This window comes from Manduca sexta, unplaced genomic scaffold (assembly GCF_014839805.1).
Source record: "Manduca sexta isolate Smith_Timp_Sample1 unplaced genomic scaffold, JHU_Msex_v1.0 HiC_scaffold_63, whole genome shotgun sequence".
In the NCBI taxonomy this organism is placed as follows: Eukaryota; Metazoa; Arthropoda; class Insecta; order Lepidoptera; family Sphingidae; genus Manduca; species Manduca sexta.
In genome coordinates, this window is record NW_023595440.1 from 439,180 (window position 1) to 457,221 (window position 18,042).

Consider the following 18,042-nt stretch of genomic DNA (forward strand, 5'->3'; position numbering starts at 1 on the left):
CTATATTACGAATGTGAACCGTCACCTTTTACAAAGACATTAAACTATATATGTAGTTAGAGACCAGCCATCAGGGCCAAATTTTTGCTCCAAAAGTGATTACCAATTGGTAATAAGTCAGTATATCAAGATGTGTGCGTGCGTGTGTGTGTATATACACCTCATGGCTGTAACTACACATTCAGGGCCATGAGGGCTTGCTAACACATTGGCCTCCTCAAGAGAGATCGCCGACTCACTAGTAAGAGATGAAATATCTCCCCCGCTTAACAATAATTTTCCATTTTGATGGTAAACACACGCGCGAACTACATGTGTGCCTGAGTCCCCAGCTAAAATGTACTGCTTAGCCTGTAATGTAAAGAATATTAAAAAATCTCCCATTGTATTAGAATATTATAGCGTCATCGCACTGTCCCTTTCACACAATTTATACCTATAATACATTGAAGAATGAAGATACACGTCAACGACAACAGATGGCGCCCCTACAATTAAAATTATATTATTATTGGCGACAGGGTCACCAATTTCATGGAACCTTACAGTTTTTGAAATGTGTGTTACACATTTGCCCATCCTTAAAGAGTGAAAAGGTGTGATGCTGTTTATGAATGTAAATATTGAGATGGAATTGAATCCCAAGAGCAATGCAAAACATAGAAAACTGTGATCTAAAGTATTTTGTTTTATTGAGTTTTTTCTAGTTCGCTCTTTTTGACGGCAACCGCGCTTTGGCACTGTAACCGGTCGACCTTCTAAACGATTTTCAGCCCATTACGAAACTTAGCAGTGATTATCTATATTATAGTAGCTATTTTTAGAAGAAAAAAGTAAAAATATATAAATATGTCAACTTTGTTCAATTCCAGTTTGAAACATTAAAATGGTTTTATTTTCTATTTTCTAACATGCAATAAAACATCAAAATTAAACTACTTTTCGGATTCTATCGCGGTTTTTTATATTTTAGTTTTCTCCCGACGTTTCGAAGACCTTGCAGACTTCATGGTCACGGGGGGGACTGAGGTGTCGCGATAGAATCCGAAAAGAAGTTTAATTTTAATGTCTAACATTCGCGTAAACATAAGAAATCATTATGCAATAAAAAGTTCATTAAATGAAGTAAATATTTCATTGCTTTATGTATATTATTTTAAATTAAAAACTTGATAATGGGAATCAAAGTAACGTTTACCAGCCGGCCAGTCAAAACTTTAAAGTCTTTTAACTCGCTAAACAGACTTAATACTGTAAAAATATGTTGTATCAAGATGGAGGACACACAGGTATATAATAATAATAATATCAGCCCTGTATATATACTGTCCCACTGTTGGGCACGAGCCTCCTCCACTACTGAGAGGGATTAGGCCTTAGTCCACCACGCTGTAGTGCGGATTGGTAGACTTCACACACCCTCGAAAATTCCTATAGAGAATTTCTCAGGTGTGCAGGTTTTTTCACGTTTTCCTTCACCGTTAAAGCAAGCGATAATTCACAAAGAATACACACATAATTTTTAGAAAAGTCAGAGGTGTGTGCCCTTGGGATTTGAACCTGCGGACAGTCTCGGCAGTCCGTTCCACAACCAACTAGGCTATCGCCGCTTTCACGCAGAATGCCCCATATTGCTGGTGGTAGGACATATTGTATATCCGCCCGGATAGCGACCGTACGCAAGGTGTTAAAACCCGCCATAGTGACCCACGTGAGACGCGTTCTGGGATCAGTGTATATCCGGTTCTAACATAATTGTGTCGACTGAGGAGTAATCCTCTCTCGTCAGTCGACATTCTATTGGACCGCACTCCACTTACCATCAGATACAGCGGGGTCACTTTGCCGACTATAAAAAACAAATTCCACTCAAAAGAAGTTTCAACAGAATGAAAATGAATGAACACACTACACATTTATTAATATCGACTTATATTAATTTACATTACATTCACCAAGTTCAAATGGCAGCATCAAAACGGGATCGAAGAGGCTCAACGGGCGAAACTGGAAACACTTCCAAATTACATCCAAACTGCAACATAATCTACGAAAATATTCGATTATAAAAGTAAGTCCTTAAACACTTTTGACAATCAATTATTGCTGGCAATAATAGTAATTATTGTTTATAAATTTTGTACCGTTAACATGCGCGAGCGCAGGCAATACTTTTTTTTATTTTGAATGACGAGATGCGCTTGCCGTTCGCCTTATGGTCAACGATACCGCCCATAAACAGTAGAAACACCAACACCGTGAATTACAAAGTGTTTGGTATTCCACTGCGCTCGTCTGAGACATGAGATGTTAAGTCTCATTATGTCCAGTAGTTACACTGGCTACAATGTTCAAACCGGAACACAACAGTGACTACACACTGTTTGGCAGATATAGACATTGCGGTGGTACCTACCCAGGCGGACTCTCACATATGAGAGACCTACCACCAGTAAATACTTGCCTGGCTTAAACGATCATAATACAGGTATTTTGACATTGCGTTACTAAATGAAACCACATACTCGTCTTCACCTTTACTGATATTGTGCCAAAAATCATCGAGGAATGAATATTTTCACCAAAAATAACGGTTTTATTTCTGACTGTTCGATCATTTTGTAGTCAAACAAAAATATGGTGGGTGCATGAGTGTATTTCTGATTGAAAGTGTGATATCGCTACGACAAATTCTCTTATAGTAGTAGTGGCATTAGGGCGCGTAAAATTAAAATTACTTTTTATTAATATTTATTTTGTTCGAAACTTACACTTCTTTTTTACGTCTACGGCTCAAGTAACTTATTATAAAGTGTTATTTTTAAGAATATTAGCCTGTGGTTTAATTTAGTAACGCAATGTCAATATTAAATCCCGTCATAGTGGCCCACGTTTGTAAGTGTGTCACGTTCGGCTGTGTATTTAATAACAGGCCGGCATAATTGTGTCGACTGTTGAGGGGTAATCATCTCTCATCAGTCGACATTCTATTGACCCCACTTCACTTATTAAGTGCAGTGGTTTCTTTGCCACGCATAAATAAAAACCTCGTTTGCGTCTGAACAGCATGCTGCAATAAACTCCTAAATATCGCTAGCAATAATTTCTCCTTCTAAATTATTAACAATATATAAATTTCGTTCAGCCCTTGAGCCTTTTCCGTCGCGTTTAGTACACAGTTCACAGCACTAGATCCTTGCAGGTCCACAGATCTTGCAAACGCTAAATCTCCAGTCGTCATGAGTTTGTCGGCACGGCTTTGTACAACCTCAGTCTTGACTCCGAGAGAGCTGCCACAATCGTGTTGCCATTCAGTTCGACAGAGGCGACGTCCAGCGCCGGTTCTGATGCTGGCAGGAACATGGTCCTTGACCCATCTAGGCCGTGTAAGTACAGAGTCGAATCGGATTCCGAGTGCGCCGCGACCCACGACGCTCCGGGGGCCCTAACCCACGCCGCTCTCGACATCAACGAGGATCGAGTCGACCCGAATAACGTATCTTCTACATCGCATAGAACTTCCCCGTTGGGCACGCTGGCTTTCAACTTACATATGGTTAGTTTAGAGCGTTCTAAGCCGCCTGCGCTGGGTCTGGAGTATACCACCGCTCGATGCGATTCGTTGTCGTAGCATAACGACATAAAGGAACCGGATATAGGCAGCGCCCTCGACTCCCATCGCCTCATGTTAGCCACCCACAACTTCCCCGAAGTCAGCTGGCACGATAACAGTCCGAATTCTGTCGAACAGAGCGAGACTACAGGAGTAATGTCTTCAGGAGACGATAACATTTGGAGGTACGTGCCGGGGTTTCTCACGTCGTATTGGTGGATAATACCACCGACTCCTCCCACGTAGAACTCGTTACTGCGCAGGTAATCCCACGAGCATGACCACAGCGGCATCCCGGCGTTAACCGTCACACTAGGGATCCCTCGCTCCACTATCCTGGCCGTACTATCCAAGCCCACACTTAACAATAGGTCTCTGGGTTGAGAATACGTTATATCCCTAATAGGCTTCGGGTGCAGATGCACGAACTGCCCCAGTTTATAGTCGATGCAACTGACTTTCCTTATCCCGTAACCGGGAAATAAATAGTTGGTGCTTTTCTGTGACACGTACAACTCATAAGTCCTGCAGTTGTAGGTCATGACCCTGCAGCCTCTGTCCTTGGAGATTTCCAGGTTCTTCTCCAGCGCGAACCTCCAAGACCTTCGACTGGCTGCTCTTTGCTCACCTGGGACTTCATGAGGGTACTTCGCAATACATCCAGTTGTAGCACACACGCTCTATGAGCTATCTTAGTCTTTTGTAACTCTAATTCTGTCCTACTCTTTTCTGACTGCAACGTCTCTATTTGCTTTTGTAGTTGTGTTATTTGCGACGTATCCGCCGCGACGAGACGTCGAGCGTAAATAAACCTTAAGTCCTTTATTGAAGCTTTACTTTTGCACGTGGGGCACGACCGCTCCTTAATCTTCTGGGCTTTCAACCACCTTTCAACGCACTCTAGGCCAAATAGATGTCCGCAACGCAGCGCCACTAATCTATGGTCTCCCGAGTTACCCCAAGAATCCAGACAAATGGGGCACATTTCACCAGCAGACTCATCATCTGACTTCGGCGAGCTGATCTTCCTAACTTTCGCTGGTGGCTCGTCAGTTTCAGGCCTGTCTCTTGCATGGACTTCAGGTAACGATTGGAGACTGTTCTCGTCCGACTGCCTGGTACTTTCGTCTGTGGCTACTGGCTCCGGTTGCAGCCACTCTCCTGGCGGTATCGCATCAGGCTCGTACGCTATAGTTGCCGTGGAATCGTTGCTGCCTTCATAGTGTACAGGTTCTGTGTACGTCACTGACGCTGGTTGCCATTCAGGCGAGTCTGGCTCCAGAATATTGGGGCTCGGTGGTGCCAAGATACTCTGGCTCTGGCTCGAGCCAGGTGATTGACTCATGATTGGAGAGCATTAGAGTACCTGTGGGTGAAAAATTACCAAATTATTTAAAACTGACTGCTTCGGTGGGGTCATTGTATTATGGTATGTTTACTATGCTGAGGGTTCAAATCCTGGATCGGACAAAGGGATGGGATTTCCTGCTGAGTACCAGCATGGAGTCTGGAATTGGTGCCCGATATGGTGAAAGGCTCGCCGCTATCATAGGACAGAATACACACTGCGAAAAGCAGGTACACTATGTATTTTTAAATAATCGGACCCTGCAGTCAACACCCGGGAAATCTTGCGAATGGAATACTGAAATCCCTTGGCTTAGCTATTGTAGGATCCTGGAGGAAAGTTGGAAGGGGGCATTTGGGGAAGAAAATAGTGGGGGAAGGAAAATGTACCTTTCAGGATAAGACGAGGGGAGAAGGTCAGGAAATGTTCGCGAACTCTCATAGGCCTCAATGTGAATTGGCAACCATGAGGAATACACACTTATCTATGTCCTTAGGGCCACGATGACTGACCCTCCTTGCGAACGTGCATTCGATGTGGAGACCGAGCGCACAAAAATTCGCTCCGGCTCGGGGGGAGGGGGGGGGGTGTACACTAGTTGCACTGCACCCAACACCCATGAGGATAAATTTGCGTGTTAAATTATAATTATTTATAACTTTGATTCGACCTGGGCTTTAGTCCAGACTTTAAGACTAAGACTTTAATCCTGTCTGAAATTAGAATTTATAAATTAATAAGACTTGGGCTTGTTTCACAGGTTTCAAGTACACTACGACTGCACATATACAGTAGCAACATCATACAGAACTTTGATTTCCAAACTGCATGATACTGCAATTGTCACCCCGAGACATGATGTTAAATCTCATAATCGCCAGTGATTGAGGTTACAATGTCCTTCAAACTGGAATACAACAGTACATTTCCATTGGCCACTGTCTCTTGGCTGAAGGCAGACCTTTGCATACAAGACTTAGCAGTAAATGATAAGAAAGCTATGATATGGCTACAATTCTCTACATCTGAACTTGCTTGTAATTCTGAGATATTGATTATTTATTAGAATTTAAAGTTTAAATTATGTGCAATTCAAAAATCACAGAATATGGATATTCTTCAAAATATGCAACATTAATACAAAAAAAGAACCTAATGATATGGTTTTACTTAATAATATTAATATAATAATATCAAACCTGTTTAATATACCATCCCTCTGTTGGGCACAGGCTTTAGTCTGCTACGCTAGCCTAGTGTTTGATTGTTAGACTTCAGACACTCTCAAAATTCCTATAGAGAACTTCTCAGGTATGCAGGTTTCCTCACAATGTTTTCCTTCACCGTTAAAGCAAGTGATAATTCACAAAGAATAGATACATAATTTCAAATCCTGGGTTATTTCTTAACTTAACTACTTTTATCAGCTTGATCGGTAACAATGTAAAAAAAAGAAAAAGTTTGGTCTCAAAAGTGGCTATAGCCTAGTTGTGTGGAATGGATTGCTGAGACAAATGTCCACAGGTTCAAATACCAAACACAGGTCTGACTCTTCTAAAGTTGTGTGTATATTCTTTGTCAATTATCGCTTGCTTTAACAGTGAAGGAAAAAGTGAGGAAATCTGCATACCTGAGAAGTTCTTTATAGGAATTTTTAGGGTGTGTGAAGTCTACCAATCCGCACTACAGCGTGGTGGTCTAAGGCCTCATCCCTCTCAGTAGTAGAGGAAGCCCGTGCAGCAGTGGGTCAGTATATAATACAGGGCTGATATAATTATTATTATATATATCACTGGTGTTTATATGTTCAATATATTGTCATTCACACCAGACCATGAATGTTTGCATATTTCTGGTAGTAATGTAATAGTCTAACTATACAGAACGCGCTGATAGGTATCTTGTTTGTGTACTTTACACCCTCTTAAGTTTTAAACCACGGATTATATGAACTTCTAGCAAGGCTAGTCAGAGGCAAACATTAGTGTAATTGTCTTGATGCCGGCTTTGTGTCGCGTATTGTAGGTTATATAAAATAAATAATATTTACTTCCTTACATTAATATTGCTTATTTTAAATTTTACAAGAAATAATATAAAATACTTACGATAAAAACAATTTGTTTACACTACCATCACAGAATAATTATTTCACAAAATATGTCTTCAGAATTCGTTACTTATAAATGGAACTTATAACGTCTTTACACACAACAAATTTTTAACTCAAATTTTGTTTCTTCCTAAAAGCAAGCGAAATGCAGATCATCCAAAAAATCACGATATTTTTTCACAAAACTGTCATTTTGAAAAACAATGAGATTTGGACGTTCGGATACGTGTCAAACAAAGATAATTATAAATAATATGCACAACTAAACTTTATTGGCTGTTCCGCCCGCGTTAATATGCATTGATTTAAATGTGGACTATTTAGAGTTAATATAATGATTACATGATTTTTAATATATAATAAATATTTTTTGGAATCGGATGCTCGCGTTATGCCAGAAAAATAAATAGCACGTTGAAATCCAAATGCACTGTACTATATTCTTATAAATGAAAATAGTTCTAGTAGTAGTACTTATAAATGGAAATATGTAAACGGATAAGAAATCCGTCTCTTCAATTATTATACATTTTTATTTATAATGTAATTCAAAAAAGAAAGATTGATATATATTACGTTCAGATATTTCCATATGACGTTCGTTTTCTAAGCGACTGAACGGTTGGTATGGCACGTATTTATTTATATTTTTCTTACAGTTGGCAGTAGTGTCAAAATCGCAGGACGGGAAGGTATAACGGGTTGCACTCGTTCCGTATTTTTTTAGAATTTAACACAAATCGAGCTTGTTTTCGTGACTTATTTGTGTAAAAACACAATCGTTAGACATCGTTAAGTGTGCAGTGTATAAAATAAAGCGTGATGAACGTTCAGTGCGTTGTGAATTTTGAGTTAACAAGTTGAATGTGTTTTGATATAATGGCGACCAAATGGGGATGAGTGAATATGTTTATGTGAAGAATAAAGCATATTTACAGGATTAAACGTCTGTGATGTGTTTGTACGGCGGTTAGTACCACATTGATTGACTATCATTATCGATAATATTTAAATCTCGACAATATCACGAAAATTCAGTCATGATTCCTTAGTCGAAAATGAAAATAAAAATAAAAAAAGGTTTCGCACTAAATCAGTTTTGTAGGTCGTCAGGTGTGTTAGTCAATACTCGTGATATTTCGATAGGCTATGTTGACATTTTTAATGTCGCAATTTTAAATCTGGGTCATGTCGCGTGCGGGGTCGAATGCGCGCGCAGTGACGTCAGAATAGGGGTGATTCTGGCCGAACCCCCGAAAACGTTCGCTTTCTAACATCTCTAAATAGGCCACGGGGAGCGTACGGTGCACCCACCACATTTGAGCGGGAAAATTTTGAAATAAAGACTCCTTTCTGTTGAATAAAATTAAAAATTATCTTAAAACGCGGGAATAGGAACGGAAATTTCACCTAGATGATGAAAATTCATCGTATTTTACGTATAATAAATTTACTTCTACCCATTTTTATCAAAATAAAGATTTGGATAATAGTTAGAAGTTAGAAATAGAAGACTTTATGTGATGATAATTTTGATCTAAATTATATTCCTTTTCTTCCCTTTTGACCCTAATTTCTTGAAATAGTAGATCACATTACATATTTATTTCATTTCACACAATATATTTGGGTATGTTGAGTAGTCACTCACAAAAATTTCTGAACAAATAAAAAAATTCAAGTCTCCATTTATTTTATTTATTACTCTTAAAAAGTTGATAAGAAATGTAATATTAAAATAAGTCTCCACTGCATTATACTGTCTAAATGCAATAAACTGGAAAACTACCAATGGAACAATGAAATTTGGTAGTGACTTAGCTGGAGAAACAGGCTAGGACTTTCATTTCCAGGATAACAAATAGCAGGACTTTTATCCCAGAAAAGTCAATTAATTTATTTATTTTAGGACCTCCAACGAAGGATACATAGCACATAATAAAAACAATGTCGTAGCATTTTTACAATTAGCGAAACTTTAGCCATCCCGGTAAAACTTTCTCACATAAGCAAAAGTTATTGTTACAGTAATATAGGTTTCTTTACTCTTTGAAAATGTGGAACTTAATTAACTTTAAAATTAAAGGATACTATATAAAGATCAGAAACCAAACTAGTTTTGTATTATTAAACACTAGCTTTTGCCTGCGGCTCTGCCTGTGTGAAAAGTTTTTCCCTGATAAATACAGGGTCATTTTGACATTGCGTTACTAAATGAACCCACATAATTATCTATCTAGAAATAACACTTTACAATAAGTTACTTGAGCCGTAGACATAAAATAATGAAGTGTAAGTTTCGAAAAAAAATTATATTAATAAAAAGTAATTTTAATTTTATGCGCCCTAGAGCTGCTACTACTACTCTAAGGGAATTTGTCGCAATAACATCGCGCTTTCAGTCAGAAATACACTCAAGCACACCATACTCGCATTAAACTACAAAATGATCAAATAATCATTAAACTAAAACCAGGATTTTTCCTTAAAATATTTGTTATTAATGTATGGTTTTTGGCACAATGTCAGCAAAGGTGAAGACGAGTATGTGGTTTCATTTAGTAACACAATGTCAAAGTTACCATGTATTTTCCCAGGATAACAAGTAGCCTATAGTGCTCAGGAGAAATGTACTTTCCAATTAGTGTTTTTTTTTAATTGGTTTAGTAGTTCCTGTGATTACTGCATTGAAATAAACTTTTCAGCTGTATAATATTAGTATAGATTACCCGTCTTAGTGCAATATTAATTTGCCAAGTGAAAATACGTGTCGAATTGAGAACCTCCTCTTTTATTTAAGTTTGTCAATAATTTCTAAATCAAATATTATTTCCTTACACAGTCTAAACTGACATTTTGTAATGTCTCACAATTGAGTATTTGACTTGTTTTTGTCTAACTTTTAATTAAATAATACCTAGAAAGTTAAGTTACAATTGTATATCTTATTAGCCTAATACATTAGATTTTAATTTACTCGTAAGAACCTGGTGCTCACAACAAAGGGAAAAAAGAATATTAGTTATTACTTCAACAAATCACTAAGATATTTGTAGCTTCATCGTTAGAAGCCAACTGTTTCAAAAAATTAATAAGAAATGTCATATTTATTTCGGTATTAATATATGAAATAGACTGTGTTAGTCCAGAATGTGATCTACCTGCGTGCCCAATTTGATCCGTTCTGCAGTTTCTGTTATCTAAACATTTTCACTAATTATAACGCTGGTTGCACCATGTCTACCCCTTCAGGGATAAAGGTGTGATGTGTTTGTAAGGATCTTTATGTAGACCTGTAATTAGGGTTGCCAACTGTACTATAATATATAGTATTGTACTATATTTTGGGTCTGCATGGTAAATACTGTTGAAGTAATATATAATACACAAGATACCATATTGCAACACCTAAATCAAACAAATAAATTCTTTATTTTAAAATATATGAACAAGCCTTTATATTAATTTTTGAGTGGTGGTATTGCGTGTTTCCGAATGCATCATTCTTAATCTTAATCCCTATTTCCCTTGGTCCCGCCATCACGCGTGAACGGCTGGACCGATTTCTATTTTTTTTGTTGTGTTTGTTATTGTCCAGAGATTGTTCATATGAAAGAAAAAATTCAAAAAATTGCGCGGAAAATTAGAAAATGTAAGAAAACTTAACGACTATATTAGTTTAATATAACTGTCAATTGTTTGGAATAACTGTCGGCGATTGAAAAGTCATAGTTATGACCGGACAACGTCTGTCGGGTCAGCTAGTTCTTAATATTTTTACAGAAATAAATCAATAACAAAATATCTTTGTCTATTTCTTTTGTTTTTTCCATAAAACACTATATTTTTTTTAAGTGTGCTATATTTTTTATACCTTGTTATGAAAAATACTGTATTTCACCAAAGAAGTGTTGGCAATCATACCTGCAAATAATGCCTAGTTTTAAATACTTATCATATCAGATAAACTAGTTTAATGTCACTGATGTACTCATTAATTTAATGATAAAAATATTGGTCAGTTATTTAGACTTGTTTAAAACAAGCATTTGCTTTCAGCACTGCTCGCGTGTAAGAGTTTTCTAGAATAAAAAGTTTATGATTTGATTGATTTTTGCCTTCCCAACCGAGATCAGCCACGCAGGGCATATTGTAGTGCAGTTAAGTGGTATCTACTGTCATGTTGTTTCTTTACCGAACAAGAAGGAATAATTAAAACTATAATATAATATCAGCCCTGTACTATATACTGTCCCACTGCTGAGCATGAGCCTCCTCTACTACTGAGAGGGATTAGGCCTTAGTCCACCACGCTGGCCTAGTGCAGATTGGTAGACTTTACACACCTTCAAAATTCCTATAGAGAACTTCTCAGATGTGCAGGTTTCCCTCACGGTGTTTTCCTTCACCGTTAAAGCGAACGATAAATTCACAAAGAATACACGCATGATTTTTAGAAAAGTCAGAGGTGTGTGCCCTTGCTCTTTTGCCCTTAGTTTTATGAAAACTATAAGGATATAAATAAATAAAGTCATTTTATTAATGCAAATGCTTGAATTGTTTACCTTCCCTATACACCTCTTAGACATCACGCCTTGATCATCTATATCTATACATATTATAAAACAAAGTCCTCAAATGCTGTCTGTCTGTAATCGATTTTCTTAAAATCTACTGAACGGATTTTTGTGCGGTTTTTGATAAAAGATAGTACGGTTTCTGAGGAAGGTTTACGTTAATAGTACATTACGGTTTTATGTAAATTGACTGAAATATAAAGATTATTGTTGAGGTCGCTTGATAGTAAAAATATCGTGGGTCGGGATTTACGCGGGGAAATCTTTGAGACACTGATTCCTACGCAAGTTAGCCAGCACAGTGACTAGAATAACACTATTTCAATAAAACATGAATTTTATAAAGCTCCAAGTGTTTCTGGACACTGATATATCCTTAATTTACTTTGTGTCACACCGATTTCGATGCGGACGAAGCCGCAGTCAAAGTTAGTTACTATATAAGTACAATATGTGGTCCAGGCCTTTTCTTATCATTTCTTTTTTGATGACACGCTAATTCTCGAAGCGCCGATAGCATAGTTGGTTGTGGAACGGATTGCCGAGACGAATGTCCGCAGGCTCAAATTCAAAGGGCACACACCTCTGACTGTTGTAAAAAATTATGTGTGTATTCTTTGTGAATTATCGCTCGCTTTAACCGTGAAGAAAAACATCGTGAGGAAACCGGCACACCTGAGAAGTTCTCTATAGGAATTTCGAGGGTGTGTAAAGTCTACCAATCCGCACTAGGCCAGCGTGGTGGACTAAGACCTAATCTCTCTCAGTAGTAGAGGAGGCCCGCGCCCAACAGTGGGACAGTATATAATACAGGGCTGATATTATTTATATTATTATAATTCTCGAAAGTTGTAAGTCCATAATTTTTTGTACCTTCCTCCCGTCCTGTACTTTTTAATGGCAAATTTTCCAATATTATCGTTATTTCCTATGGGGGGCACGATGCGCCATGTTTTTCAAACTAATATCAGTCCCGTATTGTATACTGTCCCACTGCTCCAGGGACCTCCTCTACTACTAATAGATTAGGCCTTAGTCCACTACGCTGTAGTGCGGATTGTGAGACTTCACACACCCTTCAAATTCCTATAGAGAACTTCTCAGGTATGCAGGTTTCTTCACGATGTTCTCCTTCACCGTTAAAGCAAGCGATAATTCGCAAAGAATACACATAATATAAAAGCAGAGGTGTGTGCCCTCGGGATTTGAACCTGCGGACATTCGTCTCGGCACTCCGTTCCACATCCAACTAGGCCAACATAACAAACATCAAAAAATCTTCATAAACATACCCATTTATTTTACTAGGTGTTTCTCGGTGCTAGCCCGCATGCATAAGCGTTTTCTTCTACAACAATCCATAATTCACTGTAACGGTCCGCAACGCCAAATATATGACGCCAGCACAATCTTATTTCAGATTTCAAATTTAAATATTACCCAAGTAAGCCAATTAAACTGGGGTAAAAAGTAGTCTATATGTTTATCCTGCCTGTTAATCTTTGACTGGCTCGGTGGCGTAGTTGTAAATGTACACGGTACAAGTACGACTGCCGCGCTGAGGTCCTGGGCTCGAATCCCGGGTCGGGCCAAAATAATTGTGACTGGGTTTTTCCATCTTAAAAATGACTCAGTCGCAGCTCGGAGTCAAGAAGTTGGCGGTGTGATACCCCCCTTGGAAAGCACGTAAAGCCGTCGGTCCTGCGCCTGATCTCTCTCCGGTCATGTCGGATTGCCGTCTCACCGAACTATGAGAGTGAAGGAACAGAGAGTTCACCCGTGTATTGCGCACACACTCGTGCACTATAATATCCTGCGTGGCTGATCTCCGCTGAGATTGGCCGCCTTGGCCGAAAATTAGGCTAGGAGGGATTCATTCATTCATATGTTAATCAAGGAAAGAGAGAAGGAAGAGGAAGGGGAGTCTTAGGAAGAGGAGTCACCGACAAGATTGGCTACATCCTGAAGCGTGCTTCCATAAAAACTTATTTTAAGCCGCCTAAGAAGATTAGTCAATTTTACCACCTGTCAAGTGTCACATACCTCTACAAGAACCGGGAGTATACAAAATAGATTGCAACTGTGGCCTCTCTTATATCAGGCAAATAAAAAGAAATATAGGGACCCGCGTAAAAGAACATATAGTTGACGTGAAACACCGACGCTCGACGAAGTCTGCAGTCGCTGAACACTCTGAGGGAGGCGCCAATCATTATCTGCGACTAGACAAGCCACAAATCCTCGCCAAAGAACACCGATTCCTGCCTAGGATGATTCGCGAGGCTATTGAAATTAAAAAAATATCCTAATTTCAATAGGGAAGATGGTTGGAAGCTTGCACAAGCCTGGGATCCAGTTCTACATTTAATTAAATCGGAACCCAAAAGACCGGCTGCCAGACTTCAAGACACTGTGAGCTCATTCTGCGTAGATCGGACCACAAACAGCTAAAATTTTAAAAAAGTTGTATAATTGTAAAATGTAGGTATATATTGTAACTTTGAATTTACGGATGAACAACACCTCAGTCCCCCCCGTGACCATGAAGGCTGCAAAGTCTTCGAAACGTCGGGAGAAAATAAAACACCAATACCGCGATAGAATCCGAAAATTAGTTTAATTTCAATAAAAGAAGGCAGAAATATGTTTTACTCGCGGCTTCGCTAGCGTTAAAGTTTTCCAGGATAGAAATTCGGCTATATATTTATACATAATATAACACCATAACAGTTAGAACACTAATGCAATGCTATACAGACAAAGAAGTTAATTATCAATCCTATCAATTGGTTTCAATACATCTATGAGCCATTTCTGTGAATTCCCACGGCTTGCATAACATAAAGATAATGTGTTTGCGCGTGCAGGTGGCGCGGGTGCGCAGGCGCGGTGATGGCGGTGCCGGGCGTCCCATGAGCCGGCTGCTGTGCTGTCTTTGTGCGCGCCACGAAGACATGGGCGCCGCGCTCTCGCATGCGCAGGTATCAAACTACACAGCCTAGAGCATGGTTGCACAGACTTATTAAGACTAGGGGCCACTCGGGCAAATCATGAACTGATGGCGGGCCGGCCGGCTGAAGTATAGGTAATTAAAGACAATAAAGAATTGATAATAATTTATTAAAATTGAAAAAGAATTTATTACTTAATTTGAAGCGTGGCACTGCATAGTGCTTACAATATTTTTTTACATTTGGCTCAAATTTACTTGTAGCAACACGTAAAACTGCTTCTAAACTTTCATTTGCAAGGCGGTTTCGATTTTTTGTTTTATTATTATTTAGTATTGAAAAAGTTTGTTCACATATATAGGTAGAACCAAATAAGCTGGCTGGTTGGAATAGAATTCAATATTTTTCGAATGTACGAGAGTATTATTTTTGCTGTCGGCGGGCCACCAGTATTCGACCGGCGGGCCGCGGTCTGTGCATCCATGGCCTAGAGGCTGCAGTTGAATGGCATGACATTAAAAGAGGTTAATGGACCTAAAGGGAGGTATATAGCGTTCAATAAGATGAAAGGGATGAAAATCATTTAACGAGTAATGATGAAGAAAAGCTCTAAACAGGAAAGGGCATGAAAGTAATCAATGGGGTGAAAACGAACGATTTTTTTGCTTTTTTTTTTATGTAATGTGTTACTATTGTGCCGGAGCCACACATAGCAATAATATTTGAACACTAGTTTGAACTCATGTGTGCACGGGTATTGCGTATTTGTGCACTTTGTTTAAATGTTTGCGTATTTGCCATTCGGTATCGGTGTTTCGACAACACATCAAAGCGTTCAGTTGTCGAGTTGCTTGAAGGAGAACCGATTATATGGAAACGTAAAAGTGAAAGCCATAAAAAATTCAATTTGGTCAGTGTCTTACTGTGTTCAAATGTGTGGCAAAGTGTTTGTTCGAATATTTGTCTGTGTGTGGCGCCTGTATTATAGTGTTTAGTTTGTAAGTGTGTGTGTGTGTGTGTGTGCTGCAGGACGGCGAGGCGTGTGAGGGCGCCGGCGAGCCGGCCGCGCCGCCCACCATGGCCGATGTCATAAGGTATGATACGTATGCAGGTCAGTAGGGTGATTTTTTTTCAAAAGGTAACATTAAAAATAAGCGGCGATAGCCTAGTTGATTGTGGAACGGACTGCCAAGACGAATGTCCGCAGGTTCAAATCCCAAGGGCACACACCTCTGATTTTTCTAAAAAAATATGTGTGTATTCTTTGTGAATTATCGCTTGCTTTAACGGTGAAGGAAAACATCGTGAGGAAACCTGCATACCTGAGAAGTTCTCTATAGGAATTTCGAGGGTCTGTAAAGTCTACCAATCCGCACTAGGCCAGCGTGGTGGACTAAGGCCTAATCCCTCTCAGTAGGCCCGTGCTCAGCAGTGGGCAAGTATATAATACAGGGCTGATATTATTATTATAACCCGAGGCTTAAAAATGCTTTAGTTAACATATCATGACCAGTTTAAAACAAAAACTAAGACAGACGTAAATGAACCTAAAAGTGAAGCCGGTAGGAATCAGGTTGTGTTGATGCTTCGCCGCTTGTAAGTATAAGTATAGCGCGCTGCGCACACGACCCTGTTTGCCTAATAAATCAGTGCTAAGTTGCATATAGATAATATGAATCCCTCCTAGCCGAATATCGGCCACGGCGTCCAATCTCAGCGGAGATCAGCCAGGTACGCAGGAGATATTATAGTGCACAAGTGTGTGCGCAGTACACAGGTGCACTCTCTGTTCCTTCACTCTCATAGTCCGGTGAGACGGCAATCCGACATGACCGGAGAGAGATCAGGCGTAGGACCGATGGCTTTACGTGCTTTCCGAGGCACGGGGGTATCACACCGCCAACTTCCTGACTCCGAGCTGCGACTGAGGAATTTTTAAGATGGGAAAACCCAGTCACAATTATTTTGGCCCGACCCGGGATTCGAGCCCAGGACCTCAGCGCGGCAGTTGTACTTGTACCGTGTACACTTACAACTACGCCACCGAGCCAGTCATATAATATAAGCAAAATAATAAAAGATAAAACAAGGATAAGTAGTTTAAAATATTATAAAGAAATAATAATACAGATAAACAATAGAAATAAGTAGTAATAGGAATTGCTAAATATATAAATTTTACTTTATATAAAATTTTCAATTAACACTAGAATAAGACATGGAGTAAGATAAATAGATTAAGAACACACATAAGGAGTTTCATTCTACCTTTCTTCAGATAGTCATCACTTAGCTAGTGAAAGGCTGCTAGGTTAGGTTAGGGCTCATGTCCTCGCCTGTGAGGATCGCGACGCGTTATTCTTTTATTTCTCCCTACTTGCCAACTCGAGCTACTTTGGTTTGCTTTGTATATGTATATCTATAAATTTTATTCCTAATTTAAAATGTCTAAAGTTATATATGTAATTTTAATAGTTGCTTAGTAATAATAATTATTCTTATAAATTGTTTTGATGTTTAATAAGTGCAAATTTGTTCGCCTACGTGATACTAGTATTTTATTATTATTTATTTTGCGGCGGCACAATTAATTTATACCGCCATCTGGTCAACATCACTGGAACTGCAAGATGATCGGTGTAATAGTGATAACTCACAGCAATCACGCTAGATGGCGACATACGATACTGGCTTGCGTTAGAAGAATTTGCGCGACACAGTATATATACCGCCTCCGAATAAGAACCGTCGCAGGGCCGCGGCCGGTCACAAACGTCTGCCTGACTGGAGATCTTACCATTTCATAGAGGAATGCAACTATTTCTTCCTCTACAGCGGCATCAACCTTTACGCCGCTAAAGTTTTATTCATTTTCATTTAAATCCTGTACGGGGTTCAGTGTCCTTCCAAACTTACGTTTGGTTCCTAAATGTAAAAGACTAAAGTCCGCGTAAAATATAGTTTATTTACAAAGAACTAGTCTAAATGGTAAAATGGTAATGAGAACACGCGAACTGGTCGACGATCGAACGTGAACTGATTGGTAAAATTAATACAATTATTTCGTGTAGTGTAAGCTGTGCGATACGCTTACGATACGATAGCTAAGCAACCTATGCTTCAACCGTACAGTCCTATGTCCCCTAGTTAGGGCAGAGGGCAACCACAGTGACTCCATCTCGCACGGTTTTGGGCTGCCTGCTTGATTCCGCTCCAAATCTTAAAGTTTTATTACATTGCAAAATGTAGCCGTGAGCGATGTCTGACATGTATTTATGTGTGTAGAGAGCGTAAGAAGAAGGCGGGCGGCGCCGGGCTGGGCACTCTTCGGCGGCGGATTGCGGCGGCGACGCGGCGGCCGCGCGATACACGCCCGGATAGAGGTATGCTCACCCTCGTACGATACCAGCGCAGTAATATGAATGAAGCGGCGATAGCCT

At 39.3% G+C, this 18,042-nt stretch overlaps 2 protein-coding genes across 2 annotated transcripts in view; one reads left to right on the plus strand and one right to left on the minus strand.

The window, feature by feature from the left end:
• Positions 1-1,896: 1,896 nt before the first annotated feature.
• LOC119193530 (E3 ubiquitin-protein ligase RFWD3-like) lies at positions 1,897-7,297 on the minus strand. Its single transcript, XM_037447162.1, is given in 3 exon segments — positions 1,897-4,223; positions 4,226-4,979; positions 7,070-7,297. Coding segments are annotated over 2 exon segments (1,719 nt in total). The 5' UTR covers positions 4,959-4,979; positions 7,070-7,297; the 3' UTR covers positions 1,897-3,237.
• A 447-nt stretch (positions 7,298-7,744) lies between these two features.
• Positions 7,745-18,042, plus strand: part of LOC115453910 — a 49,914-nt gene continuing 39,616 nt past the window's right edge. Inside the window, 4 exon segments of the mRNA XM_037447134.1 lie at positions 7,745-8,043; positions 14,519-14,632; positions 15,632-15,696; positions 17,888-17,985. Coding sequence (XP_037303031.1) covers positions 14,606-14,632; positions 15,632-15,696; positions 17,888-17,985 — 190 coding nt within the window. The 5' untranslated portion in view covers positions 7,745-8,043; positions 14,519-14,605.